The following is a 19,987-nucleotide window of genomic DNA, read 5'->3' on the forward strand; positions in this document are numbered from 1 at the left end:
CGGTGGAGGCAACGTTGGCGCCATCGTAAAAATTGACGCCAAAATGGACCAGAACGTGTACAGAGATATCCTGTTGGATCATATGATACCCTACGCAGAAGACAATATGCCGTTATTATGGCGCTTCATGCACAACAACGACCCTTAACGCACTTCAAAGTTAGTAAAGTGTGCCTTAGAGATGACTAAAATCGACGTTTTGAAATGGCCAGCACAATCACCCGATCTTTACCCCATCATGAATTTGTGGATTGATGTTGAACATCACATTGAGTAAAAAAATCAAACAATTTAACACAATTGTGACAAGAGATTCAAAATGCTTGGTATGCAATTTCAAAGTCACGATGTGAGGCTTGGGTTGAAAGTTTGCCAAGAAGAATTGCTTCTGTACTCCAAAATAAAGGTTTCCCTACCAAATACTAAGATAAAGTTAGAATTGATAACGGTAAGTACAATTTTGTCAAGAAACTGTTGAATGTGCTAAATTCGTGTACAGGTGAAAAATTGATGTTTCTACATTCTATACATTTTTCTTCTTACAGATGTTAAACTTATTTGATTAAGTACTTTGAAAACATGGTTCTATGTGTATGTAATGTAAATAAAATATAACTAATTTCATAACAAGAAAACAAATAAAAAATTAAATGGTTTTTATTTTCTTTAACAAGTGTGCTAAATTCTTGTCCACCACTGTATGTAAGGGACTTGAAAGTAAGGCATGCCTAAAATATCTGCAAAAAATTGCCTTCCAAATATGGCAACTTTATTCGAAAGTTGACAGGAAAATTGGACAGGAAAAATCTCCTTTAAGTCAAGCCTACTTATGTCACAATGGCAGTTTATCATGATTTTTTCATTCAACTGAAAGCCAAACTTTATTACTCTATGATTTATTTATTTTCTGCACAGTTTCATTTAAGGCTTTGCGTACAAAGATTCATTTTTAAATTCAAAAAGAAAGAAGTGATATTTATTTACAATACAAGTCGTGATGGTCTTGTACCATGACTAAGGAGTGCTTATATCACAGAGTCCCTTGTAGCGAGTTCAAGAAAATTTTGTTACGCTACGAATACTAATACATTAACATCATTAAGCCCCGAACGAAATCAAAAAATCATTGCCACAGAAATACTAATTTCGGAGTGTCAAAATCAGTTGATTTGCGTCAAAATAAGAAAAATAAATAAAAGCTCGTTTTTCATCTTTCGATTTAGTTCTATTTGTTTTTGTCTTTAAAAATGGATAATATTGCCGTTGCAATCTTTGCAATAAATGAAGAAATACACGAAGACGTTGAACACGAAAAATGCAGCGCAAAACTTTAAGGGATGCTTTTAACCAATTGGATCTTGATGACACAGTGTCTGATAACATCGAAACATCGGAGAGTTGATTCTCTTCACAATTCACAACCTTAATGGCTGAAACACAACCGCGCTTCAGCTTCGGCTTCGCATGACGTTTACAAGTTCAGCCATAGGAATTCAATGCATGCTATCACAATGGAGCTTCGACCACGTTTCGTTTGACAATCATAAAGAAAAGAACGTAATGTCACGTAATGTGACTCCAAACGGAAGCTCTAGTTCAAATTTGCTGAACATTTGCTTTGTCTGACAGCTCAACAGCTGTAAAAAAATGTCAACAAACAAAATATTTGCTCTTTGGAGGGATGAAATAATAGAAATGTCATTCAAAGCAACCTCGAAGCAAGGCCACCGTAACGCAGACGAAGCCGAAGCTGAAGCGTGTTTGTGATTCAGCCATAAGGTTCATTAGATTCTGAAAGCTCGGAAGAATTTTCGAATCCAAAAGATTGTGTATCTTTTATTCTTCTGGTCGAAGTTTCAAGGCCAGTCAGTATTATGGCACCTTCTTCGGGGCTGCTAAAAGAATGTATTCTATTTCCTCCGCCACCTATAGCTTTGCATTCTTTTTTGTTCTTAACCATTTTTCTCTTGATGTATGCTTTCCAATCTAACCACACCTAAGAATGGAATTAAATTATAAAAAAGTTTGGACTTTAAAAGTTAACTTTTCTTCATCTAGAGTTGTCCTTAGAAGATGGGCCTAGGCTATTTAACTCTGTTTTTACTGCTTCCCAAAAAAGAATTCACTTCCTCCTTAGGGATTTTCGAAAATAAAGCCTTGGGAACTGAATTTTATTTGTGATAACTTTATTTGCCCTACACAAAAAATAAAATAAAAAGTATAAGTAAACACTTTCACATTAAAACAATAGTAACACAATATTTTATTTTTATTTAATTTATCTTCGAACGCTTAATATTTTTTTTTCGTTTTCATTTGAACTCCGATCAAAATAACTGTTTTTAGAAAATACTGTCAAACTTCCTATTAATTCGGGGCTAGTGATACCACTTTTCACGAACTCCGAATTTCGTAGCAAATGATACTTTTTTTTCGGGGCTCGTACTACTAGTTTTTTACGACGGGGCCTGTGTTAAGGCTGAATAATGTTTTTTGTAGTAAAACAAACTGGTTGTCTTGGTCAAATCTCACGTTCAAAGAATGCAGTTGACTGCAAGTGAAGTCTCTTATAATTTTTGAACCAGCCCAATAACAAACCTAGTTGAGCAAAAATCAAGTGACAGCTGTTAAAAAGACCAATTCCGAAAAAAGTATAAAAGCAGAAAAAACATTATTTAATTTCTAACCGCCTGTTTTTACTTGTACGATGTATCTTATCTGACGTTTGAAACGGGAAATTATGAATTTTTGCCCCACCAAAAGCTATTGGAACTGCTTTTGTTTGTCATTGGATCAGAGTAACTTCGTGTGGCTTGGTAGTGAATCTGCTAAAAAATCTGTTTTGACATATCTAGATCAAAAATTAATTGATTTATTTTGCAAATAGAAAACTCCATTATTGATTTAAACATATGTAACAATCGTATTTCTGTTTCTTCTTGCCATGTGTAATAAATTTATCGGCTAGAAAAATTATAATGCTTAACTAAGCTTTGTTTCCATTCTCGATGAATTTTTTTGATCCAATAGTAATAGAATAATAGGTTCTCTCGCTGCAATGAAATTTGACAGGTTATTTCTTGTCAGGTGCGCAAAAAACTATATTTATTTTTAATTACACTGTAATCATAAGAAAATTAATGTGCAAGACCCTTGCAAATTTAAAAATTGCACTGTATTAAGATTCCAAAATAAAATTAAAAATCATAAGATTTTGAACAAAACGAGTCTTGATTTATCAAACCTTTTGAAATTATCGAACTATCGACAAAAATAATACAGATTGTTATTTAACTATTTCTCATAATTTTTTTATTTTAAGAATCCCATAAAATCGGATCAAGAAATATTGGAAAATTCTATGCTCGAAGATGATCCAAATGGAAATTCAACACACGAACAAACATTTAGTGAAAAAAAATCACCAAGATGGGGACCACAGCACAAAGGGGCACAAGAATTGGCCAATCTTTATAGTCCAGGTATAACATTATTTCTTTTTTAATTTAATCATAAATCAACAATTTTTTATTTATAAATCAATTTCGATCAAGAGTTTGACATTGACAGTATTCAAATAGTATTCAGCTACAGCTTTTTGACGTTTCATCATTTTATCTCGCTTACTCACTTAATTGTTTCTTTCTTCCCATCAATTGAGGGAGCAAGATAAAATAATTAGACGATCAAATGTATCGTTAAAATTTTGTCAGTTTGTCAGACGATTGATCTCGCATTGTTGAATGGACGAACAAGTAGTGACCCGGATGGACATTTAACATACGTAATAAATTACTGTCTCGTACGTGGAAAATGGCTGGAGGTCGTAGAAGATTTGAAAATCGATGAGCTGGTCTATTCAGAACACTTACCTCTTCTCGTTACTTGTATATGGCGTACAGACGAATCATCCAGCAATAACGCAGACATGAAATTGTTGCAAAAACTTAAGTGGAAAAATTCGCATTTAAATCAATACAAAAATAAGCTAGACAGTTTGGTGGCCTCCGTCTCTAAGAACGAGATTAACCCAATCCGGAACACAGACATCTTGGTTTCGTGCATAAACCAGGCAGCTCAGCCATTCCAATTTGCTCAAAATCAGAAATGGAAAGATCGATGGTTTGACAGAGAATGCGAAGCTGCAAGGAAAAAATCTTTTGGATATCTAAAACTGCTAAGTGCAACAAACTCTAACCTTGCAAAAAGCTTGTGCCGAGAAGCTAATAAAGCCTTCAAAATCACATGCAAAGCAAATACTCTCTGGAGCTAATGCGCAAATTATCAAAAGTAAATGTCAGCACCTCGCTCTCTCAATAGTATACTCTTCATCCAAAACATAAAAATTGATATAAACATCCTAGCACAACATTTTGAAAACTTGTTGGGCAAACCAACAAACCCCAACCAGTTGATGCTTCACGCTTCGCCACATTTGGAAAATGAAAGCTTGGACCATGTCTTCATCGTACAAGAAGTCCTGGATGTGATACACAGGTGTAAACGCAACAAAGCTTCATGTGAAGACCGTGTACCGTATGAGTTTCTCAAAAACGCGTCGTTAAACTTTATTGAAAAAAAAGGAGAAGTACCAGAAAGTTCTACCAAAAATATTATACTTTCCATATTTAAAAAAGGTGATAATAACGATCCAAGCAATTATCGGGGCATATCATTTCTGAACACCATAATGAAAATATTCACTGACGTCATTCTAGACAGACTCACAGCCTGGGTAAAAAGAAAATACTTTTGAGTGAGTTGACAACATCTTTTCACTAACGTGCATAGGTACTCGTAGATCTTATCTGGATTAAGGAACGAAATTATATGCTTTCTTTATTGATTTCAAAGCAGCTTTCGATTCGATCAACAGGGATGCATTTTTCTACAAGCTCAGTTGCCTGGGAATAGCCACAAAAATGTTGAAAATAATAAAATGCCTGTACGGAAACAATAAAACGGCAATTTGGGACGGAAACGAAGGATCGCCGTGGTTTCAAACGACATCGGGGGTTAAGGAAGGCTGAATCTTAAGCCCGCTTTTGTTTTCTATCTTCCTAGATGATTTGACATGAGCTCTGCCAGGTGGAATTAATTTTGCTGGTGTCGACATCAAAGCGTTGATGTATGGAGACGATATCGTCATTTTCTCATATCGTCGTCTCTGGAGCCCACCGGTAATACAAATAAATCAAAAATCATGGTCTTTAGAAATGGTACAGGCAGATTCGCAAGAAATGAAAAGTGGATATGGGAAAATATGAACTTGGAGGTGGTTAAGGAGTATAAGTATCTTGGAGTTACTATAACACCAAAGCTTTCATTCAACCAACATCTCAATGCAAAACTAACAGAATCGAAAAAGCTATCAATTGCAATTGGAAGAGGGTCCTCATAAGATGAGATCGATAATGTGCTACGCTGCCCAGGTGTGGGGATTTCTTCAATATGACCAAGTAGAAAAGCTTCTGAGATACTTCATCAAAAAAATATTGTGGCTTCCAGAAAACACCCCTAACTACATGCTACATCTGGAGACTAGACTTTCTCCGCTGTTCATCCTTACACTAAAAATGCATTTTAGCTACATTTTGAAAGTAATGGCTCTGCTAAGTCAGGATCCAGGATCATTGCACGGCATCTTCTTAACCGAAAATCGCAGTTTTGTAGATTGTGGTTGCTCTTAGAGCAGTCACATAATATTGAATTGCTAAAAAGTGGGACCGATACTTGGAACTGTAGCTTCGATACACTGCTTGCAAGGATTGAAGAAGGCAATGTCTGTAAGTTCACCGAGATGGCAGAAGGAAGCAACACGCGAAGTATGTACAATAGGGTGGATCGATTTTTTTTTTATTTTCGAGTTCGGCCATTGATAGAAAGTTGTTACCATCAAAACCAAACAAAATGACATAATTAAACTTTTCGAAAAAAAAATTTTATACCACCCCAAGCCTCCTGAAAATTTGAAAATAAAACTTTTTTGGACTTTTAAATTTTATGTGAAGGAATAAAGGAAAACATTTATTTCATTTTATATTCATGTTTAAATACGCTTTAAAGAACAAAAAAAAACAAGATTCTTATTTAAATTTTTTCTTTCAAAATCGTGTTTGAATATTTTGGTCATAAACAAAGGATTTAAAATAAGGATTAAGCAATTTTATAATTTTTTTTTAATTAAAAACAGGCATTATTCTGCGGGATTCGAGTGCAGTTCTGATGAACCCATCTCTTCTGATTGCACCGTATACTGCAGCTGGGGCCTCTGTAACAATTTTGATACACCTTTCCGTAGCTTGAGTGTGACAGGGAAATTCCTTCAGAATAGGCAACATATTTTTCAGTAGTGGTGGCTCGGTAACGTTCAACTCCTTCCAAGCAATGATGTCAATGTAGTCCTTTGAATTGAACGTAAATTCCGAAACTTTAAATATTCTTGAACCAGAATATAAAGCATCTCTGCATTTCAAAATCCTTCGCAAGGCTAACACGTTAATTGATTTCCTTTCGTCTGCCAACATCGTAAGAAGAATGTTTTCATGATGTCCAAAAAGCCATTCCTTTGAATTACAGGATCTATCACAGCTTTCAAGTGTTCCGGCATATATCTCGACAGAATTATAGTTTTATGCAAGTGTTTTGATTAATAGATGCAACTTGGCTATGCTTTAATGGAAAATCACATCGGAGTATACACTTTCAAAATAAAATTAACAAGGTGTAACATTTTTTTTTTAGACGGAGAATCTGTCGATACATACAACCTCAGAATTCTATTTGCAGTGGTAAGCCATCTGGAATGAACAATTTTTCCGGGGTTGTTTTTGGAAAGACTTTCCCTGCAATGACCAGAATTAATAGAGGCACAAATCTGAAACATGTACGATTGATCGGTGTTCAGATCTTTAGCATTTGATATATTTGGTAAGGTACAGATTATTGATTTAAAGACTACCAAAGGCAAAATCTCACAATCTTTTAGATCTTTTCCGTTGGTCCTATAAAGCTTCGTGGGCCAGTCGTAGCACCGTCAAGGTGCTCAAATAAGTGTCGCAATAATAGTTCATTAGCGTGTAGTTGAAAGATGAACCATTGCAATGGCCTCTGTAATTGTTGTTCCAGGCATCTTATTACACCTCCTTTAAATTCTGTATTGACAGCGATTCCATCACATCCAACTTCAACTAATTTGTTCAAGTCCGTACCCTTATTATTTAAGAAGTCTTTTATTTCATGACTTATGGTAAATGCTTTTCCATTTGATAAGGAAATGTGTCCCATATATTCTGAGGTTGGCTCTTTGACCAGACTTATATGCTTCTCGGAAAGCATTTTTCGTTTGGAAGAATCAGTCATGGAAAGTGTTTTGTCCTTTCGTCCATCAAAGTACACTCCAAATAATTCTTTTATTAACAGAGGCTTCTTGGCTAGAATACCCCTTTCTTTCTTACGGACTCGCCTTATTTTGTTTCGGTCTACTACATTGTCTGTGTCTTCTTTCGTAATAAGACCAACGTCTTGAAGTGTTGCAGAAACCATTGCTGCTGCAGCTCTGTCTGAAATACCGTATCTATCAACAGCATGTGCGACAGTAGACATCGATGACTTCAAAAGTTTCTTTGGTCCTGCCGAAGATGTTGACGGCTCCATTTCTGATGAAATCTCTTCTTGCATTTGATATTTTGATTCCTCTTCAGAAGTAAACTCGTTTTCAGAAAGCTGGGAATTTATCGACGTATGAGATTCAGGTTCATGGAGATTTGTTTGGTTTCTACTCTCATAATTTCTTTTTCGGGTCAATTTCTTCGTGTTCTTAATTGAAGTTTTAACATCTATGCTCCCAATGCCCATTTTACGCCTGGTTCGTTGGCCTATCAAAAAAGGTCTCTCCTATATTGGTACTTTTAGCTGTTTTTCACATTTACATACTATTAAATCATCACACTTACAAGCAGCTATATCGAATAAAGATTTTGCATCGTCCCTAAAAACCTGAATGCGCTTCTGATATGAATCCAAAGTTTTTCTTGATTTATAAGGCTTAGATAAATTCTTGTAACTTTCGTGGTACTGCTTTATCTTCCTTATAACTGAACGGTGTTCGATAGCAGGGATCGAAGCTGTCTGCCAGAGCTTTAATAATTTTTCGGAGATCTCCTCACAAGTGTTGGTAGCCAAATTTTTAAATTGATTGTGTTTATTGCGATTTACCCACAAGTAACATCGTATAATATCTTCTTTAGTCGGCAAGACATTAGATCTAAAATCTTGTCCATTACCAAAAACCGGACATAATAAATCACTACGGAGAGTAGACAAAGACATTTTCTTAAATTAAAACAAAAGCACAACACAATACAACAAATTTGAAAGGAATGAAGCATAATATGTTTGACTATTTTAAACGGGAAAATGCATTGCTACTGCGTTTTATTTGAATTTTTTTAAACGGTTTAGCCCCAGTGGAGTGATAGTTTGTAACGCAAAATATTGATAGGGTTGCTTGTTATAGGATTCAAATAAAAAAATATTAAGCCGAAAAAGACACATTTTCTCAAATTTTTTTTTTAAATATTGTCTGTTTAAATTTCAAGTGTCTTGGGGCAGTACTAAAAATGGTTCAATTTGAAAAATATTTTGGATTTGGTAATTGTATACATGGATAAAACTTTTGGACCGCGGCCGATTTCTTTTTGACGATTTTTTTTTCATATCGAATCGATCCACCCTAATGTACAAGGGTCTGCAGCACAACCTCCACGCCAGCAACTATCTTGGAGACAATCTCTGCTATCTTTAAAACGAGGGGAGAGTTACTACATCTGAATTACCGACCATATTGTGCAGATGATACTGCACTTCCTAGCAATGTGCCCTATTCGTGCTGCAATCAGAAGAGGACATTGGGGAAAATCGTCTTAACTTTAGATGAAGCCAAATGAATCCTGAATGGACAGGAGTAGAACGTGTTGAGCAGTAACGTCAAAACAGCGCTAAAATATCGATAACAAATCCTGAACGAAGCCTTCTGAACGCACCTGAGATCCACCCTACAAAACGAACCTGAACAAAATGAATCTTGATACAAATTTGTTTAGTCAATTAACTTAATACAACTTGAAAATATTAACAATATTGCACTTGTTTAGATTGTACTCTTTCTTCTCGCTGATGGTAAAAGCCAATGCTACAACTGTGAAATTAAAACAAAAATAATGAACAATTAATCTTATAAAAAAAATCACATTTTTTTCTACTACTACAGGAAAACGTGCTCAGGAACTTATCTGTGTCTACACCTGCATCACATTGATGATAATCAACTTAATCCTGATCATCAAACATTTTCGTATTGATCGTATCAGCGTAGCATGTGTATCTGCATTCTTTGGCATATTGACAGCTGACTTTGGTTCCGGTCTAGTTCATTGGGCTGCTGATACATGGGGCAGTGTTGAGCTTCCAATAATTGGAAGGGTAAAATTAATTTCTTATACCAAAGAGATTTTCCTTTTAATGATTACATTTTTTATTTTTTTTAGAATTTCCTTCGACCATTTCGGGAGCATCATATTGATCCGACATCAATAACCAGACATGATTTTATAGAAACAAATGGTGATAATTTTATGCTAAGCATTCCAATACTAGCTACCTTGGCCTATAACTTTATGACAAAGTCACCTCAGGACATACAAATGGACTTTGGATGGAGTTCCTATTTGTTTTTGTGTTCAATATTTGTTGCTTTAACAAATCAGGTAAAATAATAAATTAAATAATAACTTAAACAAAAAACATTGAATTGTATTTTTTTAAAAAAAGATACACAAATGGTCACATACGTATTGGGGTCTGCCTAAATGGGTTCAGTTCCTGCAGAACCATCACATTGTTCTGCCAAGAAAACATCATCGCATCCATCATGTTGCTCCTCATGAAACATACTTCTGTATAACAACTGGTTGGCTAAATTGGCCCTTAGAGAAGTTAAAGTGAGTTTCCTTTTTCTTAAAAAGTTCAAAGTTTAAACATTTAATAATATTTATGATGTTTTTTTTAAGGTTTTGGCCAGCAATGGAAGGTTTAATAGAATGTCTAACTGGATGCAAGCCTCGTGATGACGACTTGAAATGGGCCAAGAAAAGTGCATAGCAGCAACTAAAATCCATTATTCATCAAATGATGCGATTTTTATAAGCAATTTAATATTAAATCAAAGTTAAAATAAATTATTTTACACCAAAGCAAAACAAATCAAACTGAAAAAAATATTCACCTAAACCAGCACATGTTCACAATAAATAAATTTTGAAATATTTAAAACACAAATCAAATCTCAAAACGCAACGCAATAAATCAAAAATCATTTTAGAAAAGAGCTTTGAATTTTTGACACTTCTCTTTTAATTCAAAACAACGAAATTTTTATATTGAACCAATTTTCTTTAAAATCAGACTTTTTCTATGCAGAAAAAAATTGTTAAAACGAACAAATTTTTTAAATTATATAAAAAGGATATAAGACTTTGCGATAAAAATATAAATAAAAACAAAAAAACATTTTCAATTGCCTTACACAAAACCAAGAGCTGAGATTTTATATTTATGTAGTCATTTAAAAAATTAAAATTAAAAAAAAGAAACTAGTATATTTTTTAGTATTTCAAATTCATGTAAACTTATAAATAAATAAAATATCACTGAAAACACTTGCTACGTGCATAATAACAAAAGCAATATATTTAATAATATATTATTTGCTATTTCGTCCAAATCATCCGTTTTGTTTTTGCTCTTTTTTTTCCTTCGGTGTATTTCCTTAAATAAGTTAAGTTTACTTATACTCGTATGTTTTCAGTGTCTATACATTTTAAAATCATACATTAAAGCACGTTCCATTGTTTTGTAAATTATTATTTTAAAATTGCATTGTATACACCTTTATTTTAGAATAAAATACATAATGGTACATTAACAGTATGTTGCCTATTCGGAAATATTATAATAGAAAGCAAAATTATTTTTGAAATATAATTGTATGAATTTTTAAGAATTATTATAGAATTTCGTATTTTATTTATTTTGTTGGAACATATCTTAAATTTCTGGACTATTTACACCGTTTAAAGTTGAGTTTTTAACTTTATCATACGTACATATCTACAGAAATAGAATATTGAAATAAAAATTCAATGTTTCGAAAGGTAAGATAAATGTAATGGGGTTTTCCTTGGTGAAAAATAAATCAATTTGTTTTTGATCTAGATCTGCCAAAAGACAGATTTCCACTATTTTGTGTTTTGATTTAAGATCAAATCTTCAGATCTGAATTTTTCTGCAGTTTATCTCTTTTGGAAAATTGACAGCTCTATCGCAATTGTTAACAACAATTTTAAATTTGGTAGAAGTTCCACAAAATGACATTCGTTTCCTAAAAACTTCACTGAGTGGGAACTAAGTTCCTCAGTGGAGTAAGTTACCGGGGAAATTGTTAACACGTAGAGGAAATGTTACACTAACACAATTATAAAAAAAAGAGGCTGGGATGCGACCCACACTGATAACTTACCATCCCGTCTGTCGATTTGTCTTGCTTAAAAGTTTGTCTATAAGCACTCGTATCAATTTTTACCAAATTTGCGTACTATTTTTTGTAGATTTTATTTTTTATGAAGAAGCGGACTGTTTTTATATAAAAATTACTGAATATCGAAAACAATATTTTCTGTGAAATAAAATTAGTTTGGAGCCAATATTTTTAATTTTTGAAATGCTATTTGAATCAAAAGTAAATTTTTACCAAGTTTTAGTATTGTTTTTTTTTTAGAGTTTTATTTTTTTGTAAAAAAACTGTCAATTCAATTTTTTCAAAATTTTATCGAATGTTGAAAACAATATTACTTATAAGTTAAAATTAGTTTGAAGCCAATATTTCAAATTTTTGAAAAATCGAAAAACAATTTTAACCAACTTTTGTTAAATTTTTTTTAAGTTTACAATTTTTTGCACAACAACTGTCAATTCGATTTTTTCAAAATTTTACTGAATGTTAACAACAATATTTTTTGAAAGATAAAAGTAGTTTAAAGCCAATATCTACGATTTTTTTAAAAAGATATTTGAGTCGCAAATCAATGTTTACCAACTTTTGTTGAATTTGCTTTTAAGTTTTAAATTTTTGTACGAAAACTGTCAATTCGATTTCTCTCAAAATTTGTCCTAATGTTGAAAACAATATTTATTATAAGTAAAAGTTAGTTGAAAGTTATTATCTCAAACTTTTTAAAAGATATTTGAGTCGAAAATCATTTTTTACCAACTTTTGTTAATTTTTTGTTCGGTTTTTAATTTTTTGTAAGAAAAACTGTCAATCCGATTTTTTCAAAATTTTACTGAATGTTGACAACAAAATTTTTTGAAAGATAAAACAAATTAAAGCCAATATCTCAAAGTTTTGAAAAGATATTTGAGTCGAAAATCAATTTTTACCAACTTTTATTAATTTTTGTAGGTTTTTATTTCTTGTAAAAAAACTGTCAATTCGATTTTTCTCAACATTTTTCAGAATGTTTGAAGCCTAAGTTTTAGGGTTTTGAAAAGATATTTGAATCGATATTCATGTTCTACCAACTTTGAGTAATGCTTTTTTTAGATTTTTATTTTTTATAAAAAAACTGTCAATTCGATTTTTCTTAAAATTTTTTCAGATGTCAAAAACATTATTCTTCGTTGCACAAAATTGTTTTGGAGATGAAATCATATTTTAGTCGTAAAATTTTGGAGGTGACAAATTTTTTTTCAGTTATTTTGATTTATAAATAAAAACCGTTAAATTGATTTTTTCAAAAAATATATTAATGTGATATCACGTTACAATATATTATATAAAATTTAATTCAAGTCTCTAGCTATTTTGGTTTGTAAGATATTTAGGGTTAACCAAAATTTTCACCTTTTTTTCAAACTGCTATGGTAAAAAAACCACCTACGCAATTTTCTTGAGAGCCCTATCTGCATCTTTCTGCCTTATTATCTGTATAACAAAATCTATTTGAATTCGATATCTCTTCTGGTTCTTGAGCTATGGACGACGGAAAAAACGTCGCGAACGTACGTACATACGCACTCACAGACATCTTTCTAAAAATATTTTGTTAAGACTCTAGGGGCCTTGAAACGTCGAGAAATGTCAAAATTTTCAATTTGACAAATCGGCCCCATTACAGTAACTTCCTATGGAAAGTTAAAAAGAGGCTGGGATGTGACCATACTGATAACTTCCCATCCTTTAAGTCAATTTGTCTTGCTTAAAAGTTTGTAGGTTTTCGTGTTGAATTATTCTTAAAAATTTTTAAATTACCAGCAATATTTTTTGTACATAAAGGAATAGTTTAGTTTAAAAGTCTAGTTTTGTTTAATAGATTTTTAGTCGAAAGGAAATGTTTACCAACTTTAGCAGCATTTCTTAAATTTTACAAATTGGATGGATGAAATTAATTTGAGAGATATCAAGAACTGAACATCAATTTTTACCAAATTTTATTTTTTTCTGAAAAAAAACGGACTGTTTGATTAATGGATTAAAAAAAGACTACTAAACGTCGAAAGAAATATTTTCTGTGAAATTGAATAAATTTGAAGACAATGGGGCATATTCATAGAAATATTATTGAACGTTGTTAGTTGTTTTTTTTTTCTATTTGAATGACAGCTCAAAATAACGAGTTTGAAAATATAACAGTATCTTTTTCCTTTGGCCTGTCATTTAAAGTATAATTGTAGTAGAATACAACCTTAAACTGGGGTTTTACTAAAACACATAAGGAAAATTGACTATGAATAAGAGCTGTGTTTATTTAATCAACAAGCCTTAAACTTTAGATCAAGAAATCACGACTTTAGTAATTCTCTATGAATACGCCCCAATATTTTTAATTTTTGAAAAGCAATTTGAGTCGAAAGTAAACTTTACTAAGTTTTAGTATTGTTTTTTTGTTAGGTTTCAATTTTTTGTAAAAAAAACTGTCAATTAGATTTTCCTCAAAATTTGACTGAATGTTGACAACAATATTTTTTAAGATTAAAGCCAATATCTTAATTTTTTGAAAAGATATTTGAGTCGAAAATCAATTTTTACCAACTTTTATTAATTTTTTTGTAAAAAATACTGTCAATTCGATTTTTCTCAACATTTTGCAGAATGTTGAAAACAATATTTCTTATAAGCAAAAATAAGTTTGAAGCCTTAATCTCAATTTTTTAAAAAGATATTTGAGCCGAAATTCTATTTTTACCACCTTTGAGCAATGTTTTTTTAGGTTTTTATTTTTTATAAAAAAAAACTGTCTATTAGATCTTTTCAAAATTGTAACAGATGTCAAAAACATTATTCTTCGTTGCACAAAATTGTTTTGAAGATGAAATCATATTTTAGTTGTAAAATTTTCGAGGTGTCAAATTTTTTTTAGTTTTTTTGATTTATAAAAAACCGTTAGTTGATTTTTTTTTAAATAAACATGTTTGGTATCACGTTACAATATATTATATACAATTTAATTCAATTTTCTAGCGTCATTGGTTCGTGAGATATTAAGGGTTAGACAAATTTTTTTTTAAACTGCTGTGGTAAAATAACAACACACGTAATTTTCTTAAGAGCCCTTTCTTCTGGTTGTTGAGCTATGGACAACAAAAAAAACATAGTGAACGTACGGACCTTGACGTAGGGACCTCGAAACGTCGAGAAACGTCAAAATTTTCAATTTGACAAATCAGACCCATTAAAATAACTTTCTATGGGAAGTTGACAGTTCCAATTGTGCTTCCTTTGCTAGTTAAAAATAAAATGTTGGAAGAAATCTAAATTAAAAATCAGAAACAATGTTTGAATATTCAAGTTTTTGAATTTTTAGAGTCAAGAGGGTTATGACAGTTGTTGTCATAAAAAAGAACGACCTTCGTTTTAAAAGTTATAAAGTTAAATTGTTTCTGAATACAATATTTTTTATTTTTATTTTATTTTTATTTTAATATGTAGCTAACAGTTCAAAAAACCAATTACAAGCTACAGTCAACATTAGATTAATAATATAACATAATTCTATCTGTTTAAATTATAATTTAAATTCATGACAAAAATCTGAAAAATATCAAAAACAAAAAAAAGCAAAAAAAATGTTTAAAGTTAAAAATTAAAAAAAAATTCATCAAAAGTAAAAGCAAAGTTTAGGTAGTAAAGTAAAGAAGAAAGGCAAAGGCAAACTAGAATTAATAAGATGGTTATGACTTCATGAGGAAGAGTGCGAAGAAACAACTCTCAATAACAGTAATTTAACATTTCTTTCACTGAGAATGTGAAAAAGAAACAAGATTAGACACCGTCGATCGACCTCGCACAAAACCGTGCTGGCCATCGCTTAAATATGGAAGGATGTCAGGTATTATTGAGGTGTACACACACTTTTCAAAAATTAAGGACATGGCGTTCAAAATTGATACTGGACGGTAATTCTTAACATCAGAAGGATTCCCATTTTTTAGAATCGGAGTAACAAATGAATGTTTAAGACATGATGGAAATGTTTTGTCACGCAAAGATTTGTTGAATAGCATACATAAAGGTACAACAATAGATTCTTGACAGTTTTTATAAAATAAGTTTGGAACACCATCAGGACCTGCATTTTTTGTTGTATCAAGACTATTCAAAACACAAGCCACGCTACCTGTTGTCATCATAGGAACAAGTATATCTGTTAAATGTAGATTTGAATTGTTATTCAAGCTTCTGATAGATAATGCATTTGTATGGCTGTAGTTAAGTTGAAAATGCGAAGAAAAAGCTTCTGTTATACTTTGATTTGTGGAATGAATTTCATCATCGAGAGTCATTGTGTTGGGAATCTTATTGGATTTCCGTAGCTCCTTAGAGTATGACCAAAAGAACTTGACATTTGTTTTAATATTATTTTCAACTTCCTTTAGATACTGAGCATAACATTCATTGATCTGCTTTTTGACTACCGTACGCAAATACTTAAAAGTAATTACATCATCTGGCCTGTTAAATTTTCTTACCTTACGCAGCATTTTGTTTTTTTCTTTTATTGAATTGATAAGGTTGATAGAATACCATTTGGGATAATTTGCATTGCGCACTTTTTTAAGTGGCACATATAAATTAATTCCATTAAGTATGACATTAAAAAAACTTTGGAATGCTAAGTCTGTGCCTAAAGTATTGAGATAAGACAAGTTCACATCCATTAAGAATAAATTTAAACTTTGAAAATTAGCCCTATGAAAATTTCTTTGTTGAATAACAGATTCTGACAAAAATCTTTCCACATGAAATTTACATGTTATTAACAGTGGTGGGTGATATGTGTCAATTTTGGAAAGAACTTCATTTGTTGCAGAGACCGTAATGTTTGGAGAGCGCATTGTTGAAAAAACCAAGTCAAGTAAATTGTCATCGCAATTTCTAATTGGGTTATATTGTGAGAAATTGCAAAAGGATGTAGACATCAATAGCGATTTGGCTTTGCGAGACGTATAGTAACTTGGTATTAAGCTTTTAGAGATTGAATCGAAAGTCCATATGATAGTCCGGACATTAAAGTCACCTTAATAGATTACTTCTGCATTATTTGAAAGCGATAGAAAAACTGAACAAAGATTATTGCAAAATTGATCATATACATCAGCAGTAGTTTGAGGTCTAATATAGTTGCAACAAATAAAAATTTTTCTCATGTTAGTTGGATTTGTTAAACATATCCATAAATCCTCAAAACATGTCTCCAATTTTGAAAATCTAATCGCTGGTATATGATTTTTTACGGCAATCAAACAACCACCTCCCCCGCATGACTCAAATATTTCATTATTTCTATCTTTCCGGAATACATTATAGTTCAAAGGAAACGCTTCATTAGATTGAATACAATCATTAAAATTAGTTTCGCTAAAACATATGACATCAAAATCATTACATAATATTGCTTTCTTGATATCGTGTAATTTGGTTACAGCTCTATTAATGTTTTGGTAGTAAATATTTAAATTATTCATTATATGTTTATCTATGTTATTGTGATTTGTAATTGCTTGTTTTTAAAGTTTTACTCTATCAAAGGAAAATCAGTAAGTGATGAAAGTTTAAAAGTTTTGCTCTCGTCATCCTTCCTCATGAAAATATTGCCATTTTTTTTCCATAAATACTTAAAATTGTGCTCAATCTTGTGTGCCTTTGCTTTCTTGTACAAAATAAGATCTGAAATAGGAATGTATTCATTGATATAAATAAGTTGATCATTAATTGAATTAGATATAGAAAATGAAAGAGAATTTTGATTTTGTGATACATTAATACGGTGTAGTTTAGCTGCAGTCAAGAATCGTTTGCAAACGTGAGTGTTCTTCATTTCAATCAGTAACGGTCCCGGTTTAGCTGTTTTGCTAGGAAGCCGTCTTATATCAACGACGTCATCATCTTTTAATGGAACATTGGACAGAACTGCTTGAACCTGCGTAAAGACAGCTCTTAAGTCGATGTTCGGTTTATGATTTGGAATATTATATATCATAATTTGCTTCTGAGCTTCTTTTTGCTCCAGCTGGTGTATGCGTTGATGTTGCGAGACGATTTGATGCTTAAGCTGTGTATTTTCAGACTCGAGGTCATCGATTCTCTTCTTGTTGTCTGAAATTGCGGTAGCCATGCTCTCGATCTCTGAGAGTTGTTTGCTCACTTTACAAACTGAGTTCGTGAACGCCAATTGAGTGGCCTTGATTTTTTCGAGCTCCATGTGTATTTTTTTAATTGATTGATGAAAATCAATATCTGATTCGGAGTCTGTTTCCCCCATATTTAAGCTGGTGTTATTGAGGTTATGAGTTGTTAATTGAATGCGACAAGATTCGCACTTCCATACTGATATTTCACCAGATGCTAGTTTATGGAATAGCTCCTTATCTATTTTACCACACTTGGCATGGAAATGTTTATCACAGCCATAGCACAAAATTCCTGGATAATTTCTTGACACATTTTGCTTACAAGATATGCATTTAGCCACCATGATCACAATCACGTGAATTTGCAAATGTTTGTAACTAATTCTTTTTACGAGTATATTCACAGAATTATATTAATGTTTATAAACCAATGAAAGTATTACTTTTATCACAATTAGTAAATAAATGTTTTTTAATATTTTGCGTTTATTTTATTGTTTAAAATAATTTTTATCAAGAGCTTTGTTAAAATGCGTGTTCTCAGTTTGACAGATAGACTTAAAAAAAAAAAAAATCAAAATCAAAATAGATGAATACTCTAAGACAGTATTAATTTTAGATTTGTTTTGAGGAGATTTATAGTTTGACATCCCTTTTATCTCGTTTCCAAAAATGCACTCAAATCTTTTATTTAAAAATCTGGTTAGCATGCAATCACTATTTTTACAAGATAATCGAATCGATTGAGGTTTTATTTCGATTTGACACAAAATTCATTATGGCAACAAAATAGAGTCAAACATCCAACTAACTGGTGTTAGTTAATTAGGTGTTTAAATTTGGAGTTGGTCTTTTTGACAGCTGTCACTTCATTTAAACTCAATTTTGTTTACCATTCCATAACGAATAGAATTTTTTCTGAATTGCGTGTTTGCCAGCGGTGCAAATTTATTACCAAAATAATGTTTCGACTGCTTCCAATTCTTAGTTCAAAAAGATTATCATAAACATTACCACATTCAATCTAAACAATTTTTGAACAATTGTTCACGAATTAGTAAACTCCTTCTTGTTCAATTGTTAACTATTTGGGCAGTTTATGTTTCAAAGATCTCAGAAATTTCCGTGTTCTCAGAAATATAGCAACATTTCTCATACAAATTTCTCACTTTCATTGTCAAAAGTCTGAGAACAACATTTTATTATTATTATATTTCAAGAATTCTCTATCGCAAATTTCCAAGAATATGAAAAGAAATGAAAAGCTAGCGATTTCTGTTCATATTTAATTCTCTTTTTCTGTCAATCTACCTGAAATTTTTTAGAAATCTTAAAAATATAAACTATCGAATTTTTCTTGTCATATTATTTTTCATACTTCAAAAGTCATTGGGAAGGTTCAGACGACAAAAGTCACTTGAAAGTTAGGCAAGTTTCTAGTATCTGATTGGCCAGCTGTCAAAAAATTACCTTTAAATTAAGGCAACTTTAATGGAAATTTGACTGGAAAGTTAGTCAAGAAAAATGACAGTTGATAATGTTTTTTCATTCAACTGAAAGCTGAACTTTATTACTCTATGATTTATTTATTTTTTTCACAACTTTATTTTATGCTTTCTGTAAAAGGGTTCCTTGTCAATTTGGAAAAGAAATAAGTAATATTTCAAACAATACAAAATATCAAATTGTGATGGACTTGTGGCTTGCCTGTGGATTGTTTTGTAAAAAGTAATTATTTTGGTACTTTTTGCACTATGAACCTAAAGTAGAGGTTCGCGAAGTCAAGTTCTGAATTTAAAATGCATGACACTTAAAAAACTAACTATTTGCCTTGATCAAAATTGACGTTCAAAGAATTAAGTTCACTCCAAATGAAGTCCCTTATGTTGCTTGAACCTGCCCACTACGAATCAAGCGCATTATTAAGGAACGACTATTGTTAGATATTCTTGATCTGTCAAACTCAAATAAGAAAAGTGTAAGTATAGTGTGTTTTTTCGGAAATTTGAATAAAAACAAATTATAAAAATTTGCTTCTTAGTTCATTGTTTTTTACTAAGCCAAACAAAAAATCCTTGTTTGTAAACAAATTTTTCACTTTGACAGTTAAACATTTTCTACTCATCCTCTCAAGCTGAGTTGTGGATTTGTTAGTATTTGACATTTCAACAATGATTTAAAAAACGATAAGATAACGTAACCGTAACAATAATATCGTTTAGAAACGACAACAGTTTAC

The 19,987-nt window shown here is 31.6% G+C and overlaps 2 protein-coding genes across 2 annotated transcripts in view; one reads left to right on the forward strand and one right to left on the reverse strand.

The window, feature by feature from the left end:
• The window catches only part of LOC129949159 (plasmanylethanolamine desaturase), a 51,085-nt gene extending 40,012 nt beyond the window's left edge, over nt 1–11,073 (forward strand). The window contains exons 2-6 of the mRNA XM_056060436.1: nt 3,323–3,482; nt 9,272–9,483; nt 9,549–9,767; nt 9,832–10,001; nt 10,071–11,073. Of these exons, the coding sequence (XP_055916411.1) occupies nt 3,323–3,482; nt 9,272–9,483; nt 9,549–9,767; nt 9,832–10,001; nt 10,071–10,161 (852 nt within the window). The 3' untranslated portion in view covers nt 10,162–11,073. The remainder of the gene's footprint in view (nt 1–3,322; nt 3,483–9,271; nt 9,484–9,548; nt 9,768–9,831; nt 10,002–10,070) is intronic.
• Nucleotides 11,074–17,132: 6,059 nt separating this feature from the next.
• LOC129950731 (uncharacterized) lies at nt 17,133–18,092 on the reverse strand. Its single transcript, XM_056062654.1, has one exon. The coding sequence runs from the start codon at nt 18,090–18,092 to the stop codon at nt 17,133–17,135; it is 960 nt and encodes a 319-aa protein (XP_055918629.1).
• Nucleotides 18,093–19,987: the final 1,895 nt, after the last annotated feature.

The sequence above is a fragment of the Eupeodes corollae genome, chromosome 3 (assembly GCF_945859685.1).
Source record: "Eupeodes corollae chromosome 3, idEupCoro1.1, whole genome shotgun sequence".
Classification (NCBI taxonomy): domain Eukaryota; kingdom Metazoa; phylum Arthropoda; class Insecta; order Diptera; family Syrphidae; genus Eupeodes; species Eupeodes corollae.